The sequence below is a fragment of the Phaenicophaeus curvirostris genome, chromosome 29, assembly GCF_032191515.1.
Source record: "Phaenicophaeus curvirostris isolate KB17595 chromosome 29, BPBGC_Pcur_1.0, whole genome shotgun sequence".
NCBI lineage: Eukaryota > Metazoa > Chordata > Aves > Cuculiformes > Cuculidae > Phaenicophaeus > Phaenicophaeus curvirostris.
This window is the reverse complement of record NC_091420.1, coordinates 2,595,050-2,612,320: the sequence shown is the minus strand read 5'-3', so window position 1 is coordinate 2,612,320 and position 17,271 is coordinate 2,595,050. Positions and strand designations below refer to the sequence as shown.

The following is a 17,271-nucleotide window of genomic DNA, read 5'->3' as shown; positions in this document are numbered from 1 at the left end:
ATATTTCATGGAAAGGGTGATTGGGCCCTGGAACAGGGAGGGGGTTGAGTCCCCTTCCCTGGAGGGGTTGAAGGGCCGGGTGGCCGAGGTGCTGAGGGACATGGGTTAGTGATTGATGGGAATGGTTGGACTCGATGATCCTGAGGGTCCTTCCCCCCCGCCCCGGGTCGCTCTGTGCTTCCCCCCGCCGCGGGGGCGGGGCCGGAGCCGAGGGGCGGACCGGAAGCGGAAGCCCCGCCCCTTCCTGCCGCCTCCCGCCGCCATATAAGCGCGAGCGCCGCTTCCTCCCCCTCCGCAGCCCGGGGAGCCCCGCGCGCGCCGCGCCGCCGCCATCATCATGTTCGCCGTCAAGCGCAACGCGGTCATCGGCTTCAACCTCTACTGCGGCGGCGGAGGCCTCCCCGGCCCGGCCCTGGCTCCCGCTTCGCCTGGAGGAGACCCCGCCCCGCCTCCCACCGCCTCCGCCTCCACCACCACCGCCGCCGTCCCTCCGGGCTCCGGCCCCGCCGCCGCCGCTGAGGTACCGGGCGCCGCCATTGGCTCCGCGGGGGCGCGCGCCGCCGGCGGCCTCCGCCGCGACCCCCCTCGCTCGCTGATTGGCTGCGGCGCCGCGGGGTCCTCGTCGCTGATTGGCTGCGGGGCCGCGTCCTCGTCCCTGATTGGCTGCGGCTCCTCGGGGTCCTCGCCGCTGATTGGCTGCGGCGCGGCGGCTCCGTCCCTGATTGGCCGCGCGGCGGGGGCCTCGTCGCCGATTGGCTGCGGCTCCTCGGGTTTCGCGACCCCCGAGGAGGAGCTCGACGGCTGCGAATCCGACCCCGAGCGCGGCCCCGCGGGGGAGTCGCTGCCCGGGACCCCCCCCGGGCCCCCCGACCGGCTCCGGCAGGACACGCTGGAGCTCATCGAGCGCTACCTGCGGGAGGCGGCGGGGCAGAGCGAGCCCGGCCTCAAGAAGAAGCTTTTCCCGGCGCTGCTGGGCGGGCCGGGCTGGCCCGGCGGCGGATCGGGAGAGGCGGCTATGGAGAAGGCGCTGGAGACGCTGCGGAGAGTGGGAGACGGGATCCTGCAGAAACACGAGCTCGCCTTCCAGGGTGAGGGGCGGCCGGGTCCTCCCCGCGGGGCGGGAGGGAATCCTGGAGCCACAGGAGCATGGAATGGGGGGGTGGGAAGGGACCTCAAAGCCCCCCAGGCCCACCCCTGCCCTGGGCAGGGACACCTCCCACTGCAGCAGGGGCTCCAAGCCCCATCCAACCTGGTCTTGAACCCCTCCAGGGATGGGGCAGCCACCCCTGCTCTGGGCAACCTGGGCCTCCCCACCCTCACAGGAGAACATTTCTCCCCAAGATCTCATCTCAATCTCCCCTCTTGCAGCTCAAAACCATTCCCCCTCATCCTCTCCCTGCCCTCCCTGATCCAGAGCCCCTCCCCAGCTTTCCCGGAGCCCCTTTCAGCACTGGAATCTGCTCCGAGGTCTCCATGGAGCCTTCTCCAGGCTGTACAACCCCAACTCTCCCAGCCTCTCCTCATACAGGAGGTTCTCCAGCCCTCAGGTCATTTCTGTGGTTTTCTCTGGACCCATTCTAGCGCTTTTGAGCCCTGATCCTGTCCTTTCCCTGGGGGATGCTGGTGATTCTCCCCGTGGCTGGTCCCAGGGTGGCTAGGCTCGAAAATCATAGAATCACCAGGTTGGAAAAGACCCACCGGATCATTGAGTCCAACCATTCCCATCAATCACTAACCCATGTCCCTCAGCACCTCGGCCACCCGGCCCTTAAACCCCTCCAGGGAAGGGGACTCAACCCCCTCCCTGGGCAGCCTCGGACACTGCCCAATCACCCTTTCCATGAAATATTTTTTCCTGATGTCCAGCCTGACCCTCCCCTGGTGGAGCTTGAGGCCATTCCCTCTCGTCCTGTCCCCTGGCCCTTGGGAGAAGAGCCCAGCTCCCTCCTCTCCACAGCCTCCTCTCAGGGAGTTGCAGAGAGCAATGAGGTCTCCCCTCAGCCTCCTCTTCTCCAGGCTGAACCCCCCCAGCTCTCCCAGCTGCTCCTCACAAGGCCTGTTCCTCTAGGCCACAGGCGGGTCAAGGTCTCTTTTGGGGTTGCCCAGTGCAGCTTGAGGAGTTGGACTCAATGATCCATGTGGGTCCCTTCCAACTAGGGGATATTTTTATGATTCTTTGTGCCCGCCCCTCCCAGCAAGCAGGAGGCAGCGCCTGAGCTCTGGGCTGGGTTATTTCCGAGCTAGGATGTGGCCTGGTTTCGAGCGAGTTAAACCAGCTGAGAAGTGATTAAAAATGAAACTGAACTTTGCTCGATCGGGAGGTTGAAAAACCGCTGGTGGCGTGTGCAGAGGAGATAATCTAGTTACAGATTAGCTCCAGTTCCTTCTTGCGTCCTGCTTTGCTCAGCAGGACTGCACGCAAATAAACCCAAGAATCCAAAGATTCCTTAGCTCAGGAGTTTAAACTCCTTGCGCCCACAGCTCTGGTGGAACAGGGTTTTTGGGGAAAAAATTCTCGTGGACGATGTGCTTGGGTTATAGCTGGGCCTTTGCCAGCTTCTGGTGATCCTAGAATCAGGATTCCCAGGAATCCTGGACCTGGAAGGACCTGGAAACCCAGTGCCTGGGTGGGGATGAGCAGGAGCTCTCACTGCAGAGTGTCCTGGGAATGGATTGGAGGGGAGAACCAGCAGTTTTGAGCTGGAACTAGGAAACAAGGTGGTTTGGGGCCGGCCTGAGCTGTCCGGGTGGTGATGCTGAGCTCCCAGCTTTGTGCTGGGGCTGCTTTCCCTGTCCAGGTTTTGGGTTCTTCTTTTTTTTTTTTAATGGAGAGGGCTTAGAATCGTGGAATCATTAAAGTTGGAGAAGACCTCTGAGCTCACCCAGTCCAACCATCAGCCCAACCCCGCTGTGCCCACTAAACCGTGTCCCAAAATGCCACAGCCACGTGGTTTTTGAACCCCTCCAGGGATGGAGACTCCCCCTCTGCCCTGAGCAGCCTCTGCCAGGGCTTCACCACTCTCTCAGGAAAGGATTTTTTCCCCAATATCCAATCTAGACCTTCCCTGGCACAACTTGAGGCCGTTTCCTCTCATCCTCCCCCTTCTTCTGTGGGAGAAGAGACCCAACAACCACCTCGCTCCAACCTCCTTTCTGGAATCTGTGGAGAGCGATGCGATTCCCCCCCTCAAACTTCTCTTCTTCAGGGCTTCGCGTTCTTCCTCGTGTCCTTAGATGTGCTTAAATGAGAGACTGTGGGTTCAGCCACCCTGGCTGAGTTGATGGATGTGCCCGCGAGGAGCGTGAGGCCAACACGAGCTGGGGTTGATGTCAAAGGCTCCTGCAGGGACAGTGACCTCTGTGCGTGCAAAGCGGAACAGGCTTCAGGGAGGCTTCCTGGCAGTTTGAGCAACAACAAGCAGCGCGTCTCGGTTGTGCAAAGGCTCCTCTTGTTTGCGTGTTCACGAGGGGGCAATGGAGGTCAGACTAGGGAGCTCCGTTGTTCCAACCTCTAGAAGCAGGTTAAGAAAAAGGCGATGCACCTGCCCCGCGCTTCGGTTTGAGGCTGCGAAGCGGCTGCTGTGGTTCTGGTGCCGTGGGGTTTAACGCCCTTGTGAGACAGGAGGGTGTGACACGGGCCGAGACGGCAGCTGTGCGTGAGGTGGGGAGGAAGGAACTAGAAATGGGTTACTGGCTGGTTTCTGTCTGGCTCCAGAGAGCAGGAGCAGCAGAGCTGTCTGCAGAAACAGGCAGGTTCTTACTCTCCCACCCGTGACTCTTGCAGTTTTATGGGCCTAGAGCGCAGGGGCTGTGTTTTCATAGAATCACAGAGTGGTTGGGTTGGAAGGGACCTCCAAGCCCACCCAGTCCCACCCCTGCCATGGGCAGGGACACCTCCCACTGCATCAGGGGCTCCAAGCCCCATCCAGCCTGGCCTTGAACCCCGCCAGGGATGGAGAATCCACGACTTCCCTAGGCAACCACCCTCACAGCAAAACATTTCTCCCTAAGATCTCACCTCAATCTCCCTTTTTTCAGCTCAAAACCATTCCCCTCATCCTCTCCCTGCCCTCCCTGATCCACAGCCCCTCCCCAGCTTTCCCGGAGCCCCTTTCAGCACTGGAAGCTGCTCTAAGGTCTCCGTGGAGCCTTCTCCTCTCCAGGCTGAAGAACCCCAACTCTCAGCCTAGCCTTCTATGGGAAGTGCCTCATCTTCTCACTGATGATCTTGCGGTGTGTTTGGTGTCCTGGGTGTGCTTGCCTCTAAACCAGCACCTCTTGCAGGAATGCTTCGGAAGCTGGAAATCCAGAAAGAAGAAGATCTGCAGTCGGTATGCGAAGTATCTGCCCACGTGTTCAGTGATGGAGTAACTAACTGGGGTCGAGTCGTGACGCTCATCTCGTTCGGTGCCTTTGTTGCGAAACACCTGAAGAGCATAAACCAGGAAAAATGTATCAGCTCGCTGGCCAGGATCATCACGGACGCCCTCGTCTCATCGAAACGCGAGTGGCTCATGAGCCAAGGAGGCTGGGTGAGTCACTGCCTGTCCCGAACACTGCGAGCCTTTCGGAGCAATCCAGTATTGTCCCATTTCTGTGGCCTGCTCCTTGACAACCGCGTGTGTCAGTGAAGCACGGAGGTGACTCACTGCTCCGGTTAAAACCACAGTCTGAAATATTTAGCTGGAGCGCTGATGTTCCAGTCGCTCCTTACAAGCCTAAAGCAGTTTTGACCTGAAAATGTGCCCCTGTCTGGTGTAGAGCAGGCAGAATTCTTGAAGCCGAGTCGATCCTGGGTGTGCTGAGCCTGCTTGAAGCCGCTCTGGTGCCACCTCTGTGGTGCCACCTCTGTGGTACAGGCCGTGGCTGTAATGAGCGCGGGGAAAACGGCTTTCCCTGCCGAAGAAATGTGGCTGACGGGGAGATGACTTTCCTTTCTTTCTCTTAGGAGGGCTTTGTCGACTTCTTTCGAGTGGAAGACCTTGAAGGCAGCATCAGGAACATTCTGATGGCGTTTGCGGGTGTGGCCGGACTGGGAGCGAGCTTGGCCTACATGATCCGGTGAGCCCGGGCGCGCTGCAGAGGGACAGGACTTGGGGTGGCCCGGCTCTTTCGGGGGCTGGCGAGCTGATCTTCTGTCAGTACTTACGAAGCTGGACTTGAGTGAGCCGAGGAGAATATCTAGGCATCCCCTGAGCAATCCTTTCCTAAGAAGGAAGGTGCGATCTGGTCAGATTGTGGGTTTATTTGGATTTATTTGGTAACAGAAAGTGGAAGAATTGATACTTTGCTCCCTTCAAGAGGATGAGGACAGAAAGCTCAAGTGGACTGCTTCAGTTTTATCCCGGAGGGAACCGAGCTGCTCGGCAGCGAGCCCGTGAGCACCGGCAGCTTCTGTCTGGACTGACGCCTTCGGGCTCGGCAGCTGCGTGCGGAGCAGATGTTTCAGAGTTGTGGGTTTGGGTTTCTGGAAATAGCATCTCCTGCTGCTGGTGTCCTGCCTAAACTTGTGGCTTTTCTAGGAGCAGAAGCGTTGAACGCTGGGTGTGGGGCGAGCCTGCGCCAGCCCCCAGGTGGTGCTGCCCAGCGGGGCCTTGGCTCGGCCGCCCTCCAGAAGCAGCAGAGATGTGGCAGCGGCAGAGACGCGCGACCCGCTGCCAGAACAGGAGCCCTCGTGGCCTCCAGCTCGCTTGCCGAGCGAGCCAAGAGGGGCAACCAGAGCCAGCTGCGGCCCGGCCGCCTTCGCCTGGCTGGCCCCGCTCCGCTGCGGCGACGCGACTCACCACACACAGGCAGTTTAAAAACAAGGAGTGTGTTTGTGACTCTCGAACCCCCCCCACGGGGGCGGGGAGGCCGTAGAGAACCTGCAACTATCTATAAATCTGTAAAATATGTACATATTTTTACAGAGCTAACGATACAAAAAGGAGGAATTTTTGAATGTGGTGTCGAACCGCTGCTGGGTGCGCTGTACTTCATTCCTCACGTGAAGTAGCATTTCTTGTGGCGAAGCCTTCTCCTGCCTTGACTCCGAGCGAGCCTTTTCTTGATGTTTTTGAGCGGCGTTGCCAGGGAGCACAGGGATCTGTGGGCTCTCGTTTTGCCCAGGCCTTCCTGGCAACAGTTGATGTTTCTGTTTGTTTTAATTGTTTTGGTTATTCCAGCCCTTCTCGTGGGTGGGGAGTTGCGGAAGTTGATACCGCTCACTTCCTTCTCTTCCCTTCGTTTTGCTCCTTTAAGCCGTGAGTCAAACGAAGCTGATGTTTGAATGTAAACCTTCTGGAGCAGAATAAAACTGATCGGCTCGCGCGAGTCCCCTGGGGGCTCCGCTCTGGTCCCCAGCGGGTAGCATTGCTCCTCGGTGGGCTCGCAGCGCTCCTCCACCTCACGCCCTCTGATTCTAGACTGATTGTTCTTGGGGATCTCAGCTCTGTGAGATTGAGTCCCGCACCGCGAGGAGCATCCTCACCTGTGGTGCTTCACCTGCAGCCCAAGCGATGCCTGATGGAAACCTGAGTGGGTGGAGAGCTGGAAGTTGGTGCTATTGTTGGGCCTGCTTGTTTGCTGAACAAGCGCTTAGTTTTGTCAATAAATATTTGGTTTATTTTTTTTTTTTTTTGGTTCTCAATCCTCTGGTATAAAACTTGCCATTTCCTCTAACGAGGTGCTGACGTGCTAAATGCTCCTGTGGGGGCCTATTGGACACCCCACAGCCTTTTGCTTATTAGAAAACCCCTGTGGGCTGTGGAAAAACTTCTCTGGGTGTCCTTAGTCACGCGCTGGGGCTCCCCGGAGCCGTTCTGTGCCGAGACGCCCGTCTCCTTCACCACATACGTGGGTGGGGAAGGTCTACGAGGTGCCTGTGTGCTCTGAAACAGGTTTCTCCGTGGCGTCCCCAGAGCTGTGGCTCTCTGGGCCCCTGCGTGGGGCTGCAGGACGTTGTCACCCTCTAACCCTGCAGAGAGAGGGTGGGCAGAGCTCCTCACCCCTTCCACAGCGGGGAACAAAGCGCTCGGTGGCTTTGCCTCTCTAGAATTACTCTCGTCCCTCTGCCTGGGCAGAGCAAGCTGGTGTTTTTGAGGCCGAGGAGGTCTCTTTAGAAGCAGCCCTGCTCCCCTCCACCACTCCCTGCCCTGCAGGTGCCGGGGAGGCTTCTTTAGAGGGACCCCAGACGCTCCGAGTTTTGATTCCTGCAGGTTGGGGCTGTTGGAAGCGAGCGGCTTGCTTGAGGCCAGAGCTCAGGTGAGGTGCAGAGCTCCTCTGGGACAGTGGTTTGAGGAGCAGCTTCCTCCTGGCAGGACCAGCTCTGCTGTGGGGAACCTCGGCTAGAAAATCCCCCAAAGCCAAACTCCAACCCCGTGGGTCTTTGGAGCGAGATGCTCCCTGCGGTGCCAACGAGAGACGCTCTTTGGAAAAGAAGCTGAGGGCTCAGCCCTGCTCTGCAGATATTGCAAAATGCGGGTTTGTAGGGTGGGTAATTTCTTTAACGCTGTCTCTTGGGGGGCTATTTTGGGCCCCTTTGGCCCCCCCCAGGGCGTGGTGGGGCCCTCATGCAAAGCTGGAACTATGCAAAGGGGCTGGGGGGCTTCCTGGAAGCCGCAGCGCTCCGAGCCCGCCTGGCTCAGCACCGATAAACCCCAAGGCTTCCTCTTCCGCTCCGACAAGGGCTTTTCGCAGAAATGGTTTCGCCTTCTCTGAACTTTTAGTGTAAATAAGATAGGGGGGGAGGGGGGGAGAGGGATGAAAGCGGCTGCTGTGCCTCAGGGAGCAGGTTCTGGGGGTTCTGCAGCACCCAGCCCGGCTGGTTTGGGCTCCCACGTTGTCTGGGAATAGAGGGTCGGTGGGTTTTTTTGCACCAGCAGCTGGAAATTTGGGTGCTGCCCTTGGGAAGGGAAAGAAGGGAAGTGCTGGAAAAGCAGCAGCCTCCGCTGCCGCCTCTGCACCAGCTGGGGCCGAGCCAGGATCCGGCCTCGCATTTGCGAGCTGAAAGCTTACACCGGCTCTGGCTCGTGGGTGGGGGGAGGCCGATGCAAATACAGAAAATCCCCTGGCCAGGCAAAAAAAACCAAAACAAACCAACCCAATTCCTGCCTGTTTCTGGCTGAGCGGCCCCGATCCTGCACTGGGGGCTCCGATAAGATTTTGTGGCGTTGCTTGTGACGTCAAACTGGGCTAGTTGGGCCCCAAATGTAGAGAAGACCCACAGGATCATCGAATCCAACCATTCCCATGCAAAAAAGTGTCCTTTTCTTCCCAGGGAGGGCTTGCAGGACAGCAGGGACGTCGCTTGGTGCCCCCCACCTTGCTGGCACAGCGCTTCCCTCTGCATCCTGCGCTGGGAGGGATGCGCCCCCCGCGCTGTGGGGCAGGACGCAGCCCCCCCAGCACCAGCAGCGTGCGAGGGAGTTGGAGCTGCACCTCCCAGTGCGGAGCTGGGCTTGTGAGGAGCCCCTGGGAGGTGAATCCGGGGTAACTAGGCAGGGACAGGACCCTCCCCACGCTGGGGACAGGCTCTGGAAACGGAGAGGCTGTGGGGGAGAGGGGTCCCTGCAAGGAATGATAGAATGGGGGGATCATTATGGTTGGAAAAACCCTTGGAGTTCATCTAGACCAGCCCTGCTGAGCTGACTGAACCAAAGTGCCACAGCTGCAGGGTTTTTGAAACCCGCAGGGGAAGGGGGCTCCACCTCTGCCAGGGCTTCACTGCTCTCTGTGAAGACAATCCCAATCTCAATCCCAATCTAAAGGTCCCCCGGTGCAATTTGAGGCTGTTTCATAGAATCACCAGGTTGGAAAAGACCCATCGGATCATCGAGTCCAACCATTCCCATCAATCACTAACCCATGTCCCTCAGCACCTCGGCCACCCGGCCCTTAAACCCCTCCAGGGAAGGGGACTCAACCCCCTCCCTGTTCCAGTGACCCTTTCCATGAAATATTTTTTCCTGCTGTCCAGCCTGACCCTCCCCTGGTGGAGCTTGAGGCCATTCCCTCTCGTCCTGTCCCCTGGCCCTTGGGAGAAGAGCCCAGCTCCCTCCTCTCCACAACCTCCTCTCAGGGAGCTGCAGAGAGCAATGAGGTCTCCCCTCAGCCTCCTCTTCTCCAGGCTAAACCCCCCCAGCTCTCTCAGCCGCTCCTCTTCTTCTCCAGCCCCCTCCCCTCCCATCGCTTCTCCCTTGGGGGCAGAGGCTAAGCAGGAGGGAGCAGCGTTGGGGTTTTTGGGGTGGGTGCTGGGGACCCCGGCGGGTTTGGAGGCCGCGGGGTGACTCATTTCCAGCTGAGCTGACAACTCTTCACTGGCTGCTTTGTCACACTCGTGTCACGAGCCTGTCAGGCCTCAGCCTCTCCCGAGGGGGGTTGTGGGGCTCAGCCCCATGTTTTCGGGGGGCGCTGGGACTGGGGGTTCCCTTTGGGTTGCGGACGCTGCGAGGAGCTCTGCCCAGCAACGAGAACCGTTTATAGCATTTGGGGAAATCACGTGGGGCTTTTCCAGGAACCCAAGCGTCCGGTGCGGCCCATCCCCCTTGGGGGAACACAAAAAAAAAAGAGGGGGGGGACGGGGACCAGAGAGGATCCCCCCAACACACCTTCCTGGCTCATAAACCTGGCCGCCTCGAGGAAGGCTTCGCTCCTCTTCCTCCTTGTCTGGGTGCCTCAATCCCCCCCTGCCTGGGGGTTTGAGGGGTGCAGGGGGGGCGTGTGGGATATAGGGGGTTTGGGGGGGTGTCTGGGGCTGGGAGGGGTCTCGGGGGGGGGGGACAGGGTCCAAGCGCATGGGGCTGCGGTCCTGGAGCTGCCCAGGCAGGAGCTGGTGGTGACTCAGGCAGGAATGTGCTGGCAGGACACGGTGTCCCAGCAGCGCCCGCGGTGCCAACACCCAGCGCCGTGCCCAGCGCCTCCGTCCCCCCCGTCCCACGCCCCGCGGGGTGCCCCCTGCGCCCCAGCGCTGACGCACGCGTCCCCGGGGCGTGGGGAAGGGGACACCCTCTGTGGGACACTGGGGGTGCTGGGGACAGTGTCTGTGGGACATAGGGGACAGGAGCTGTGGGTCACTGGGGACACCAAGGACAGGCTCTGTGGGATGCTGGGGACAGGCCTTGTAGGGACACTGGGGACAGTGTCTGTGGGAGGCTGGGGACACTGGGGACACCAGGAACAGGCTCTGTAAGGACACTGGGGACAGTGTCTGCGGGATGCTGGGGACAGGACCTGTGGGACATCAGGAACAGGGCCTATGGGTCATTGGGGACACTGGGGACGGTGTCTGTGGGAGGCTGGGGATAGGACCTGGGGGACATCAGAGACGGGATCTGTGGGTCACTGGGGACACCGAGGACAGGCTCTGTGGGATGCTGGGGACAGGCCCTGTAAGGACACTGGGGACAGTGTCTGTGGGATGCTCGGACAGGACCTGTGGGTCACTGGGGACACCAGGGACAGGGCCTGCAGGGCATTAGGGACGGATTCTGTGGGATACTGGGGACAGGACTTGGAAAAGGCCCCAAAGCCCACCCAGTCCCACCCCTGCCACGGGCAGGGACACCTCCCATGGATCAGGGGCTCCAAGCCCCATCCAACCTGGCCTTGAACCCCTCCAGGGATGGGATCTGGGGGTTCTGGTTGATGTCAAGTGAGAATCATGGAACTATGAGATGAGTTGGCTTGGAAGGGACCTCGGAGCCCATCCAGTCCCACCCCTGCCATGGGCAGGGACACCTCCCATGCATCAGGGGCTCCAAGCCCCATCCAACCTGGCCTTGAACCCCTCCAGGGATGGGGCAGCAGGGCACCCCTGCTCTGGGCAACCTGGGCTCCCCACCAGAAAAGGTTCGTTTTACAAGAAACTGGGAAGAGATGCAGCCAGGGTTGGATCCGGTGCCACCAGCCGCGTGGCCGGGATCGAAGGGCTCGGTGGTGCCGGGTTTCTCAGCTGGATTTGCAGCACGTTTCAGGTGTGCGGCTCTGGAGCTCCGTTTGGGATTCCAGATCGGCATCGCGTATCACCCATTTGTACATTCCTTTATTGTTATTATTGTTGTATTTTCTCCTACTTTTCTGCCCTATCAAACTGTCCTTATCCCAGCCCATGAGTTTTATCTCCTTTGTTTCCGCTTCCCATCCCACCGGCTGCGTGAGCGAGCGGCCACGTCGTTCCTTGCTGCCGGCTTGAGGCTGAACCACAGCAACATTTCCCTGGAAGGTAAGAAATTCCTGGGTTTGAGCCCCCTCTCTTCCTGGGGTCTCACCTGGTGGGAGCTGCAGGGGAGGGGGTCGCTGTGGGGGCAGCCTTGTCCCTTCCCTCCTGCATCTTGAGAGGTGATGGAGCCCCAGAAGGTCCCATGCGAGTTTTCCCCCCACGCAGCCTGACCCAGGGCCTCCCCACCCTCCCAGCAGGACATTTCTCCCTAAGATCTCATCTCAATCTTCCCTCTTGCAGCTCAAAACCCTTCCCCTCACCCTCTCCCTGATCCAGAGCCCCTCCCCAGCTTTCCTGGAGCCCCTTTCAGCCCTGGAAGCTGCCCTGAGGTCTCCCCAAAGCCTTCTTTTTTTTTTTTTCAGTCTCCTCCATTCCCTTCTGCTTAGAAAGAATGTTTGTGGTTTCTCTGGTTCCCTTGACCTTGACGAGCTGGCCTTGGGGGAACCTCCCGTGAAGGGCACGTTGAATCTTGTGTTGAGCACTGGCTGCTAAGGGAAGAGAGAACTGTAAAATCCCTGCTTCAGGTTAACTTCTCCCCTGCTGTAAATAAGAATCATAGAATAGTTTGGGTTGGAAGGGACCTTTAAAGCCATCCAGTCCCACCCCTGCCATGGGCAGGGACACCTCCCGCTGCATCAGGGGCTCCAAGCCCCATCCAACCTGGCCTTGAACCCCTCCAGGGATGGGGCAGCCACCCCTGCTCTGGGCAACCTGGGCCAGAGCCTCCTCACCCTCATGGTGAAGAAATTCTTCCTAATGTCCAGTCTAAATTTGCCCCTCTCCAGTTTATCCCCATTCCCCCTTGTTCTATCACCACAAGCCTTGGTGAACAGCCCCTCCGCAGCTTTCTTGTAGCCCCTTTCACGCACTGGAAGCTGCTCTAAAATCTCCTCAGAGCCTTCTCTTCTCCAGGCTGAACAACCCCAACTCTCTCACCTGTCCTCACACAGGAGGTTCTCCAGCTCTCACATCATCCTTGTAGCCTCCTCTGGACCCGCTCCAACAGCTCCATCTCCTTCTTATGTTTAGGACTCCAGAACTGGACACAATCCTCCAGATGAGGTCTCAGAAGAGAGGAATCAAGAAGCAGAACCCCCTCCCTCATAAAAGAGGAGGCTGTCACAGGTTGGATGAGAAGTTCTGTTCTCGCTTCATGTTTTTCTTGCTTTCTGGCGCCCTCAGGGGGAGAGAAGTCAACAGGATCAAAGACTGTGAAAAGCAATCGAGTGTGAAAGCTTTGTCAGCAGCCCTAGAGGTGGTGGGTTAGGAATTAGGTGGGTTAGGAATTAGGTGGGTTGGGTAAAGCCAGCACAGCACCAGAACCACCTCCTCGGCCCCTCCAGGAGCTGAATTGTCACCCCCGGCAAAACCAGCCAAGCCCTGAACGAGGAAACTTGAGGCCTTTTCCTCTCATCCCATCCTTTGTTCCTTGGGAGCAGAGCCCGACCCCTGCCTGGCTCCAACCTCTTCTCCGGGAGCTGCAGAGAGCGATGAGGTCTCCCCTCAGCCTCCTCTTCTCCAGGCTAAGCACCCCCAGGGCCCTCAGCTGCTCCACAACCCCTGTTCTCCAGCCCCTTCCCAGCTCCATTCTCTTCTCCAGACGCGCTCCAGCCCCTCAAGGTCTTTCTTGGAGTGAGGGACCCAAACCTGAACCCAGGATTTGAGGTGCAGCCTCACCAGCACTGAGTCTAGGAGGACAATCCCATCCCTGCTCCTGCTGGCCACCCCATGGCTGATCCAAGCCAGGATGCTGGTGGCCTCCTTGGTGCCCAGAGCTCTTATGGCTGTCAGGAAAGCAAGGTCTCAGCCCTTCCCTCTTCCGTGAGTCCCCTTCCCTGGAGGGGTTTAAGGGCCGGGTGGACGAGGTGCTGAGGGACATGGGTTAGTGATTGATGGGGATGGTTGGACTCGATGATCCGGTGGGTCTCTTCCAACCTGGTGAGTCTATGATTCTACGTAGGGATTAATTTTCCTGACTGTGCACCCGCTGGCTGCTTCTGGACACAGCCAGGGGCCTCCAGGACTTCCCAGTGAAAGAAAATCAGGCTGCTTTCACGGCCTTTGTTTTATTACAAAACCCTCAACACCCCCCAACCCGTAACAGAGCAACCCAGAAAGAACAGGGACGCAGCAATTAACGGCTCAGCAAACACCACGGGGCCGCCTGGAGAGCCAGAGCTCCCGTTTCTCCCACCGAAGCCCCTTCCCGCAGGCGTCACCCAGGGAGGGGACGCCGAGATTGAACAGGACAGCAGTGAGGAAAGAACCTTTTGGCTGAAGGTAGCACCGACGGCAGAACCGCAGCTCAAACGAGCTCCTCGGCGCTAACACGTCGGTCCCGGCCCAGAGAGCGGGCTCTGCGCCAAACACACGGACACTGAGTTTGCCTGGGGGAGGCCTGAGATGTTCAGCTCGGGGTTTATTTCTTCTTGAGAACGTCGAGGGGCTCGGTTCTTTCCTGCCGCCAGGGCAGGGGGAGCTGCTGCTGATCCCCACACACCTGCAGGTCCAGGCGCGCGGACGCGTGTTCTTTCCGGGGTGCTGGCGCCTCTTGGCTTCGCTCAATTCTTTTTGGGTTTGGGGGTGTCGTACTTCCTCTTGCTGGAATACCAGAGCAGCAGCGGGATCCCGATGGAGGGCAGCGTCATCACGCCGAACGCCGCCCAGTCCAGCTGCAAGGAGGAATCGTGAGAGAGAAGTCAAAGCATGTACGCATCGGCCTCAGAACCATCAGATCTTCTCCTCTCAAAGCTTCTGCCTCAAATCCCACGGTTCCAGCTCCTTGTAGCTGGGATAAAAACAAGCTTTGCTTTTTCTGGACAACTGAGAGAGATTAATTGCAATTTCTCCCTCCTTCCTCCCTCTGGGCTCGGCCCTGGGGAGACCGCTCCTCGAATCCTGGGGTCAGTGCTGGGCCCCTCCCCACAAGAAGGATGTTGAGGCTCTGGAGCGAGTGCAGAGAAGAGCAACGAAGCTGGGGAGGGGGCTGGAGAAGAAGAGGAGCGGCTGAGAGAGCTGCGGGGGTTTAGCCTGGAGAAGAGGAGGCTGAGGGGAGACCTCATTGCTCTCTCCAGCTCCCTGAGAGGAGGTTGTGGAGAGGAGGGAGCTGGGCTCTTCTCCCAAGGGCCAGGGGACAGGACGAGAGGGAATGGCCTCAAGCTCCACCAGGGGAGGGTCAGGCTTGATATCAGGAAAAAACATTTCCCACAACGTGGCACAAAGCCCCTGTGCGATTCCAATCGCGATGGAAAGGTACGTACAAAGTGAGGGGAGAACCTCCTGTCGAACTCACGCTGAGCCAGGATCCCTCCCTGCCCGGGAGCACTGGTGAATCCAACCTGGAAAAGTAGCGGGGTGGAAAAAGATTTATCAACTTTGAGAGTGCAGGACAGGCGTCAGCCCCCAGCAGGCAGCTGGAAGAGCAGAGTTGGGTGAATTCACTCTGCGGTTCGGGCCAGGATCCTACAAATAATAAACTCACCACGACCTGCCCGCCCTCCTGCGCGAGGTAGGTGATGGTGGCAGAGGTGAAGTTGAAGTATCCAGCCTTGAGAGGCCGCAGCACCACAGTGTGGGACACGTTGCTCGCCCTGAGCGCCGGCAGTTAAGGAAAATTGCTGGAGTTCATCCAGGAAAGAAAAATCATAGAATCACAGAATGGTTTGGGTTGGAAGGGACCTCAAAGTTCATCCAGTCCCATAGCAGGGACACCTCCCACTGAATCAGGGGCTCCAAGCCCCATCCAACCATTCCCCCTCATCCTCTCCCTGCAATCCCTGATCCAGAGCCCCTCCCCAGCTTTCCCAGAGCCCCTTTCAGTCCTGGAAAGAGGAAGCGAGGAGACAGGTAAGGAGCAATCCCAAACCAGGTAGAAAAGTTGCTTCTGATGGGAGATCTGAGTCCTCTGTGGTTACAGGTACCAGATCCACCCAAGGCTCATCCAGCTGCTCCTCCGTTCCCGGCGCAGGAACCTGGTTCTGTTTTTAAGAAACTCCTTCAAGGAGAGCAAAGATTTTCACTCAGTTCCCTGCCCAGGGTCTGAGATGTTGGGATTCCGGTGGCAACAGATGCAAACGGAAGAGCTGCAGGACACTCAGGGGTAAGAAGAACCTTCTGGAGCAGTTTCAAAACACGAAAGGATACGGAGCGATCCTGTCCCACTTCACGTTGAGCATCCCAGAGACAATGCCAAAATCTTCTGGTGGGAAAGAATCATCCGATAGCTCCACATCTAAAGCAGCACTAAACGCAACAAAGAAAGGGATGAGGAAGGCTCCTCGACTTGGCACAGAGAGGGACCAGAGCACCAGTTCCACCAGAGCAGAGGAACTGGTTTAGGAACATAAAATGTCACCAGGAGGAGAGGGAAAGCGCGGTACAGGGGGATTATGGAAAGGGGAAGGCAAAGACGAGACGAACTGCATCAAAATCAGGAATGTTGATGTGAAAAAGAGCTCAAGGAGGGGCTGGGTGTAAGGGAGCAGCATCACAGATACAGAGGTAACTGCAGCCAGAGCAGCCAGGAGGGGGAAAGGAGGGAACAGGGAAAGCTGGGACAACAGGAAAAGGAGAAAACAGAGGATTGTGGGGTGAAATCTTCCAGTCGTGGTGGTGAGTCCAGAGCTGGAGAGAGCACAGGCAACAGGACAGAGCCCAGGAACGTCTCAGAGCCGCAGGCGCCTCACGTTTGCTCCCAGTCAGTGTTTGAAGCCCGAACGCGGCTCACCTGGAGCCGACGTTGTAGATGTTGTACTGCAGGGTCAGGTCCTTGCCCTCCACGGCGTATCTGTTCAGCAGGGATTTGGAGGCCAGGAGCCGGGCGCCTTCCTCTCCACAGGCCACGTGGAACAGGGCGAACACAGCGAGAACGAGGAGCTTCATCTAGAAGGAAAAGAAAATGGGACGTCATCGGTAATTTAACTGCAAAGAGAACACGAACAGGACAGTGAAACTGGGCAATCCCCCCAGGGCACCCCACGGTCCCTCTCATCTCCAAATTTCCCCCTAAAATCCCTCCTCCCAGAGCCATTTGGTCCCCAATCCCTCCCCACGAACCTCTCCCACCCCCCAATCCCTCTTCACGGAGACTCTACCCCCCGATTCCTCCTCAGAGGCACCTCACAGCCCCCCCAATCCTTCCTCAAGGAGCCTCTGCGTCCCCATCCCTCCCCACAGACTCCTCCCAGGTTCCCCAGTTCTCCCTCACAGCCACTCCTGCTCCTCCATCCCATCCCCCAGGCCTCCCCTAGGCCCTCCAGCCGCTCACGAGCCCTCTCGCCCCCCGATTCCCCCCTCAATCCCCCCTTTCAGAGCCTCTCGCCCCCCTCAGGCCTCCCCTCCCTCACCTTCCCTTCCCCGCCAAGGCCAAGTCAGCGCAGCAGCACCGGAAGCGCCGCAGACCGGAAGTTAGCGGCGAGCGGCCGCGGAGCACGCTGGGAAATAGAGTCTTGAGCCGCGCGCCGGGGACTCCGCGCATGCGCAGAGCTCAGACACTAGTTCTCCCTCACCCCCGCAATCCAGACCTGAGCTATGTGTGTCCCCCACAGAATCCTCAGGGATTTACACCCCTCCAGGTACTCTGCTCTGAGGGGGCACGGGGGCACCGAGAGGAGCTCGGGCGCCCCCCAAGCAGTTCCCGTGCAAAGGGAAAATGGCAGCCGCTCCTGGAACTACAACTCCCGTCATGCCCCGCGGCAGCGGCAAGGCGGGCGCGACCACTGCGATCACGGGGAGGGGGGTGTCTGTGAGGAGTTCCTTTCCACATAGATATCTCAATTCCATTTCAGCTGGCTTATGGAGCGGACTAACCCGTCTAAAATGCCTTCTAGACGCAGGAGTGTCGCTGTGCCGTCCTCCCGCTGCTCCTTTGCGTCAGTGCGACGACTCCCCCCCCGCATCATCCACACGCCCAGCGCATGCGCAGATCGCTCCACTGCACGCCGCGCGGGCCTCCTTTGTACATTAAACCTTCTTCGAGCGCCGCGCTCTGATTGGGCGCCGCGCGGGCGGGGCGCGCGGTGATTGGTCGGCGCTGGCGGGAGGCGTTGCTAGGAGCGGCGGGGGCGGAGATCGGC

At 59.0% G+C, this 17,271-nt stretch overlaps 2 protein-coding genes across 5 annotated transcripts; one reads left to right on the top strand and one right to left on the bottom strand.

Annotated features, from left to right (window-relative positions):
• Positions 1 to 278: 278 nt before the first annotated feature.
• Positions 279 to 17,233, top strand: MCL1 (MCL1 apoptosis regulator, BCL2 family member). Of its 4 annotated transcripts, none has more exons than XM_069878789.1 (5): positions 279 to 1,088; positions 4,285 to 4,532; positions 4,949 to 5,061; positions 12,227 to 12,322; positions 16,984 to 17,233. In XM_069878789.1, the coding sequence occupies exons 1-5, from the start codon at positions 338 to 340 to the stop codon at positions 17,216 to 17,218; spliced, it is 1,443 nt and encodes a 480-aa protein (XP_069734890.1). In that variant the 5' UTR covers positions 279 to 337; the 3' UTR covers positions 17,219 to 17,233. The 4 variants fall into 4 exon arrangements, 3 of the variants coding, with proteins under 3 accessions (XP_069734890.1, XP_069734891.1, XP_069734892.1); XM_069878790.1 differs by lacking the exon at positions 16,984 to 17,233 and adding an exon at positions 15,114 to 15,315; XR_011339265.1 differs by lacking the exon at positions 16,984 to 17,233 and adding an exon at positions 11,084 to 11,200 and having other exon boundaries at positions 280 to 1,088; positions 12,227 to 12,306.
• SSR2 (signal sequence receptor subunit 2) lies at positions 13,248 to 16,603 on the bottom strand. Its single transcript, XM_069878884.1, has 6 exons — positions 16,543 to 16,603; positions 15,924 to 16,078; positions 15,341 to 15,439; positions 14,679 to 14,787; positions 14,458 to 14,535; positions 13,248 to 13,869 (listed from the first exon to the last, which is right to left on the bottom strand). The coding sequence occupies exons 2-6, from the start codon at positions 16,076 to 16,078 to the stop codon at positions 13,759 to 13,761; spliced, it is 552 nt and encodes a 183-aa protein (XP_069734985.1). The 5' UTR covers positions 16,543 to 16,603; the 3' UTR covers positions 13,248 to 13,758.
• Positions 17,234 to 17,271: the final 38 nt, after the last annotated feature.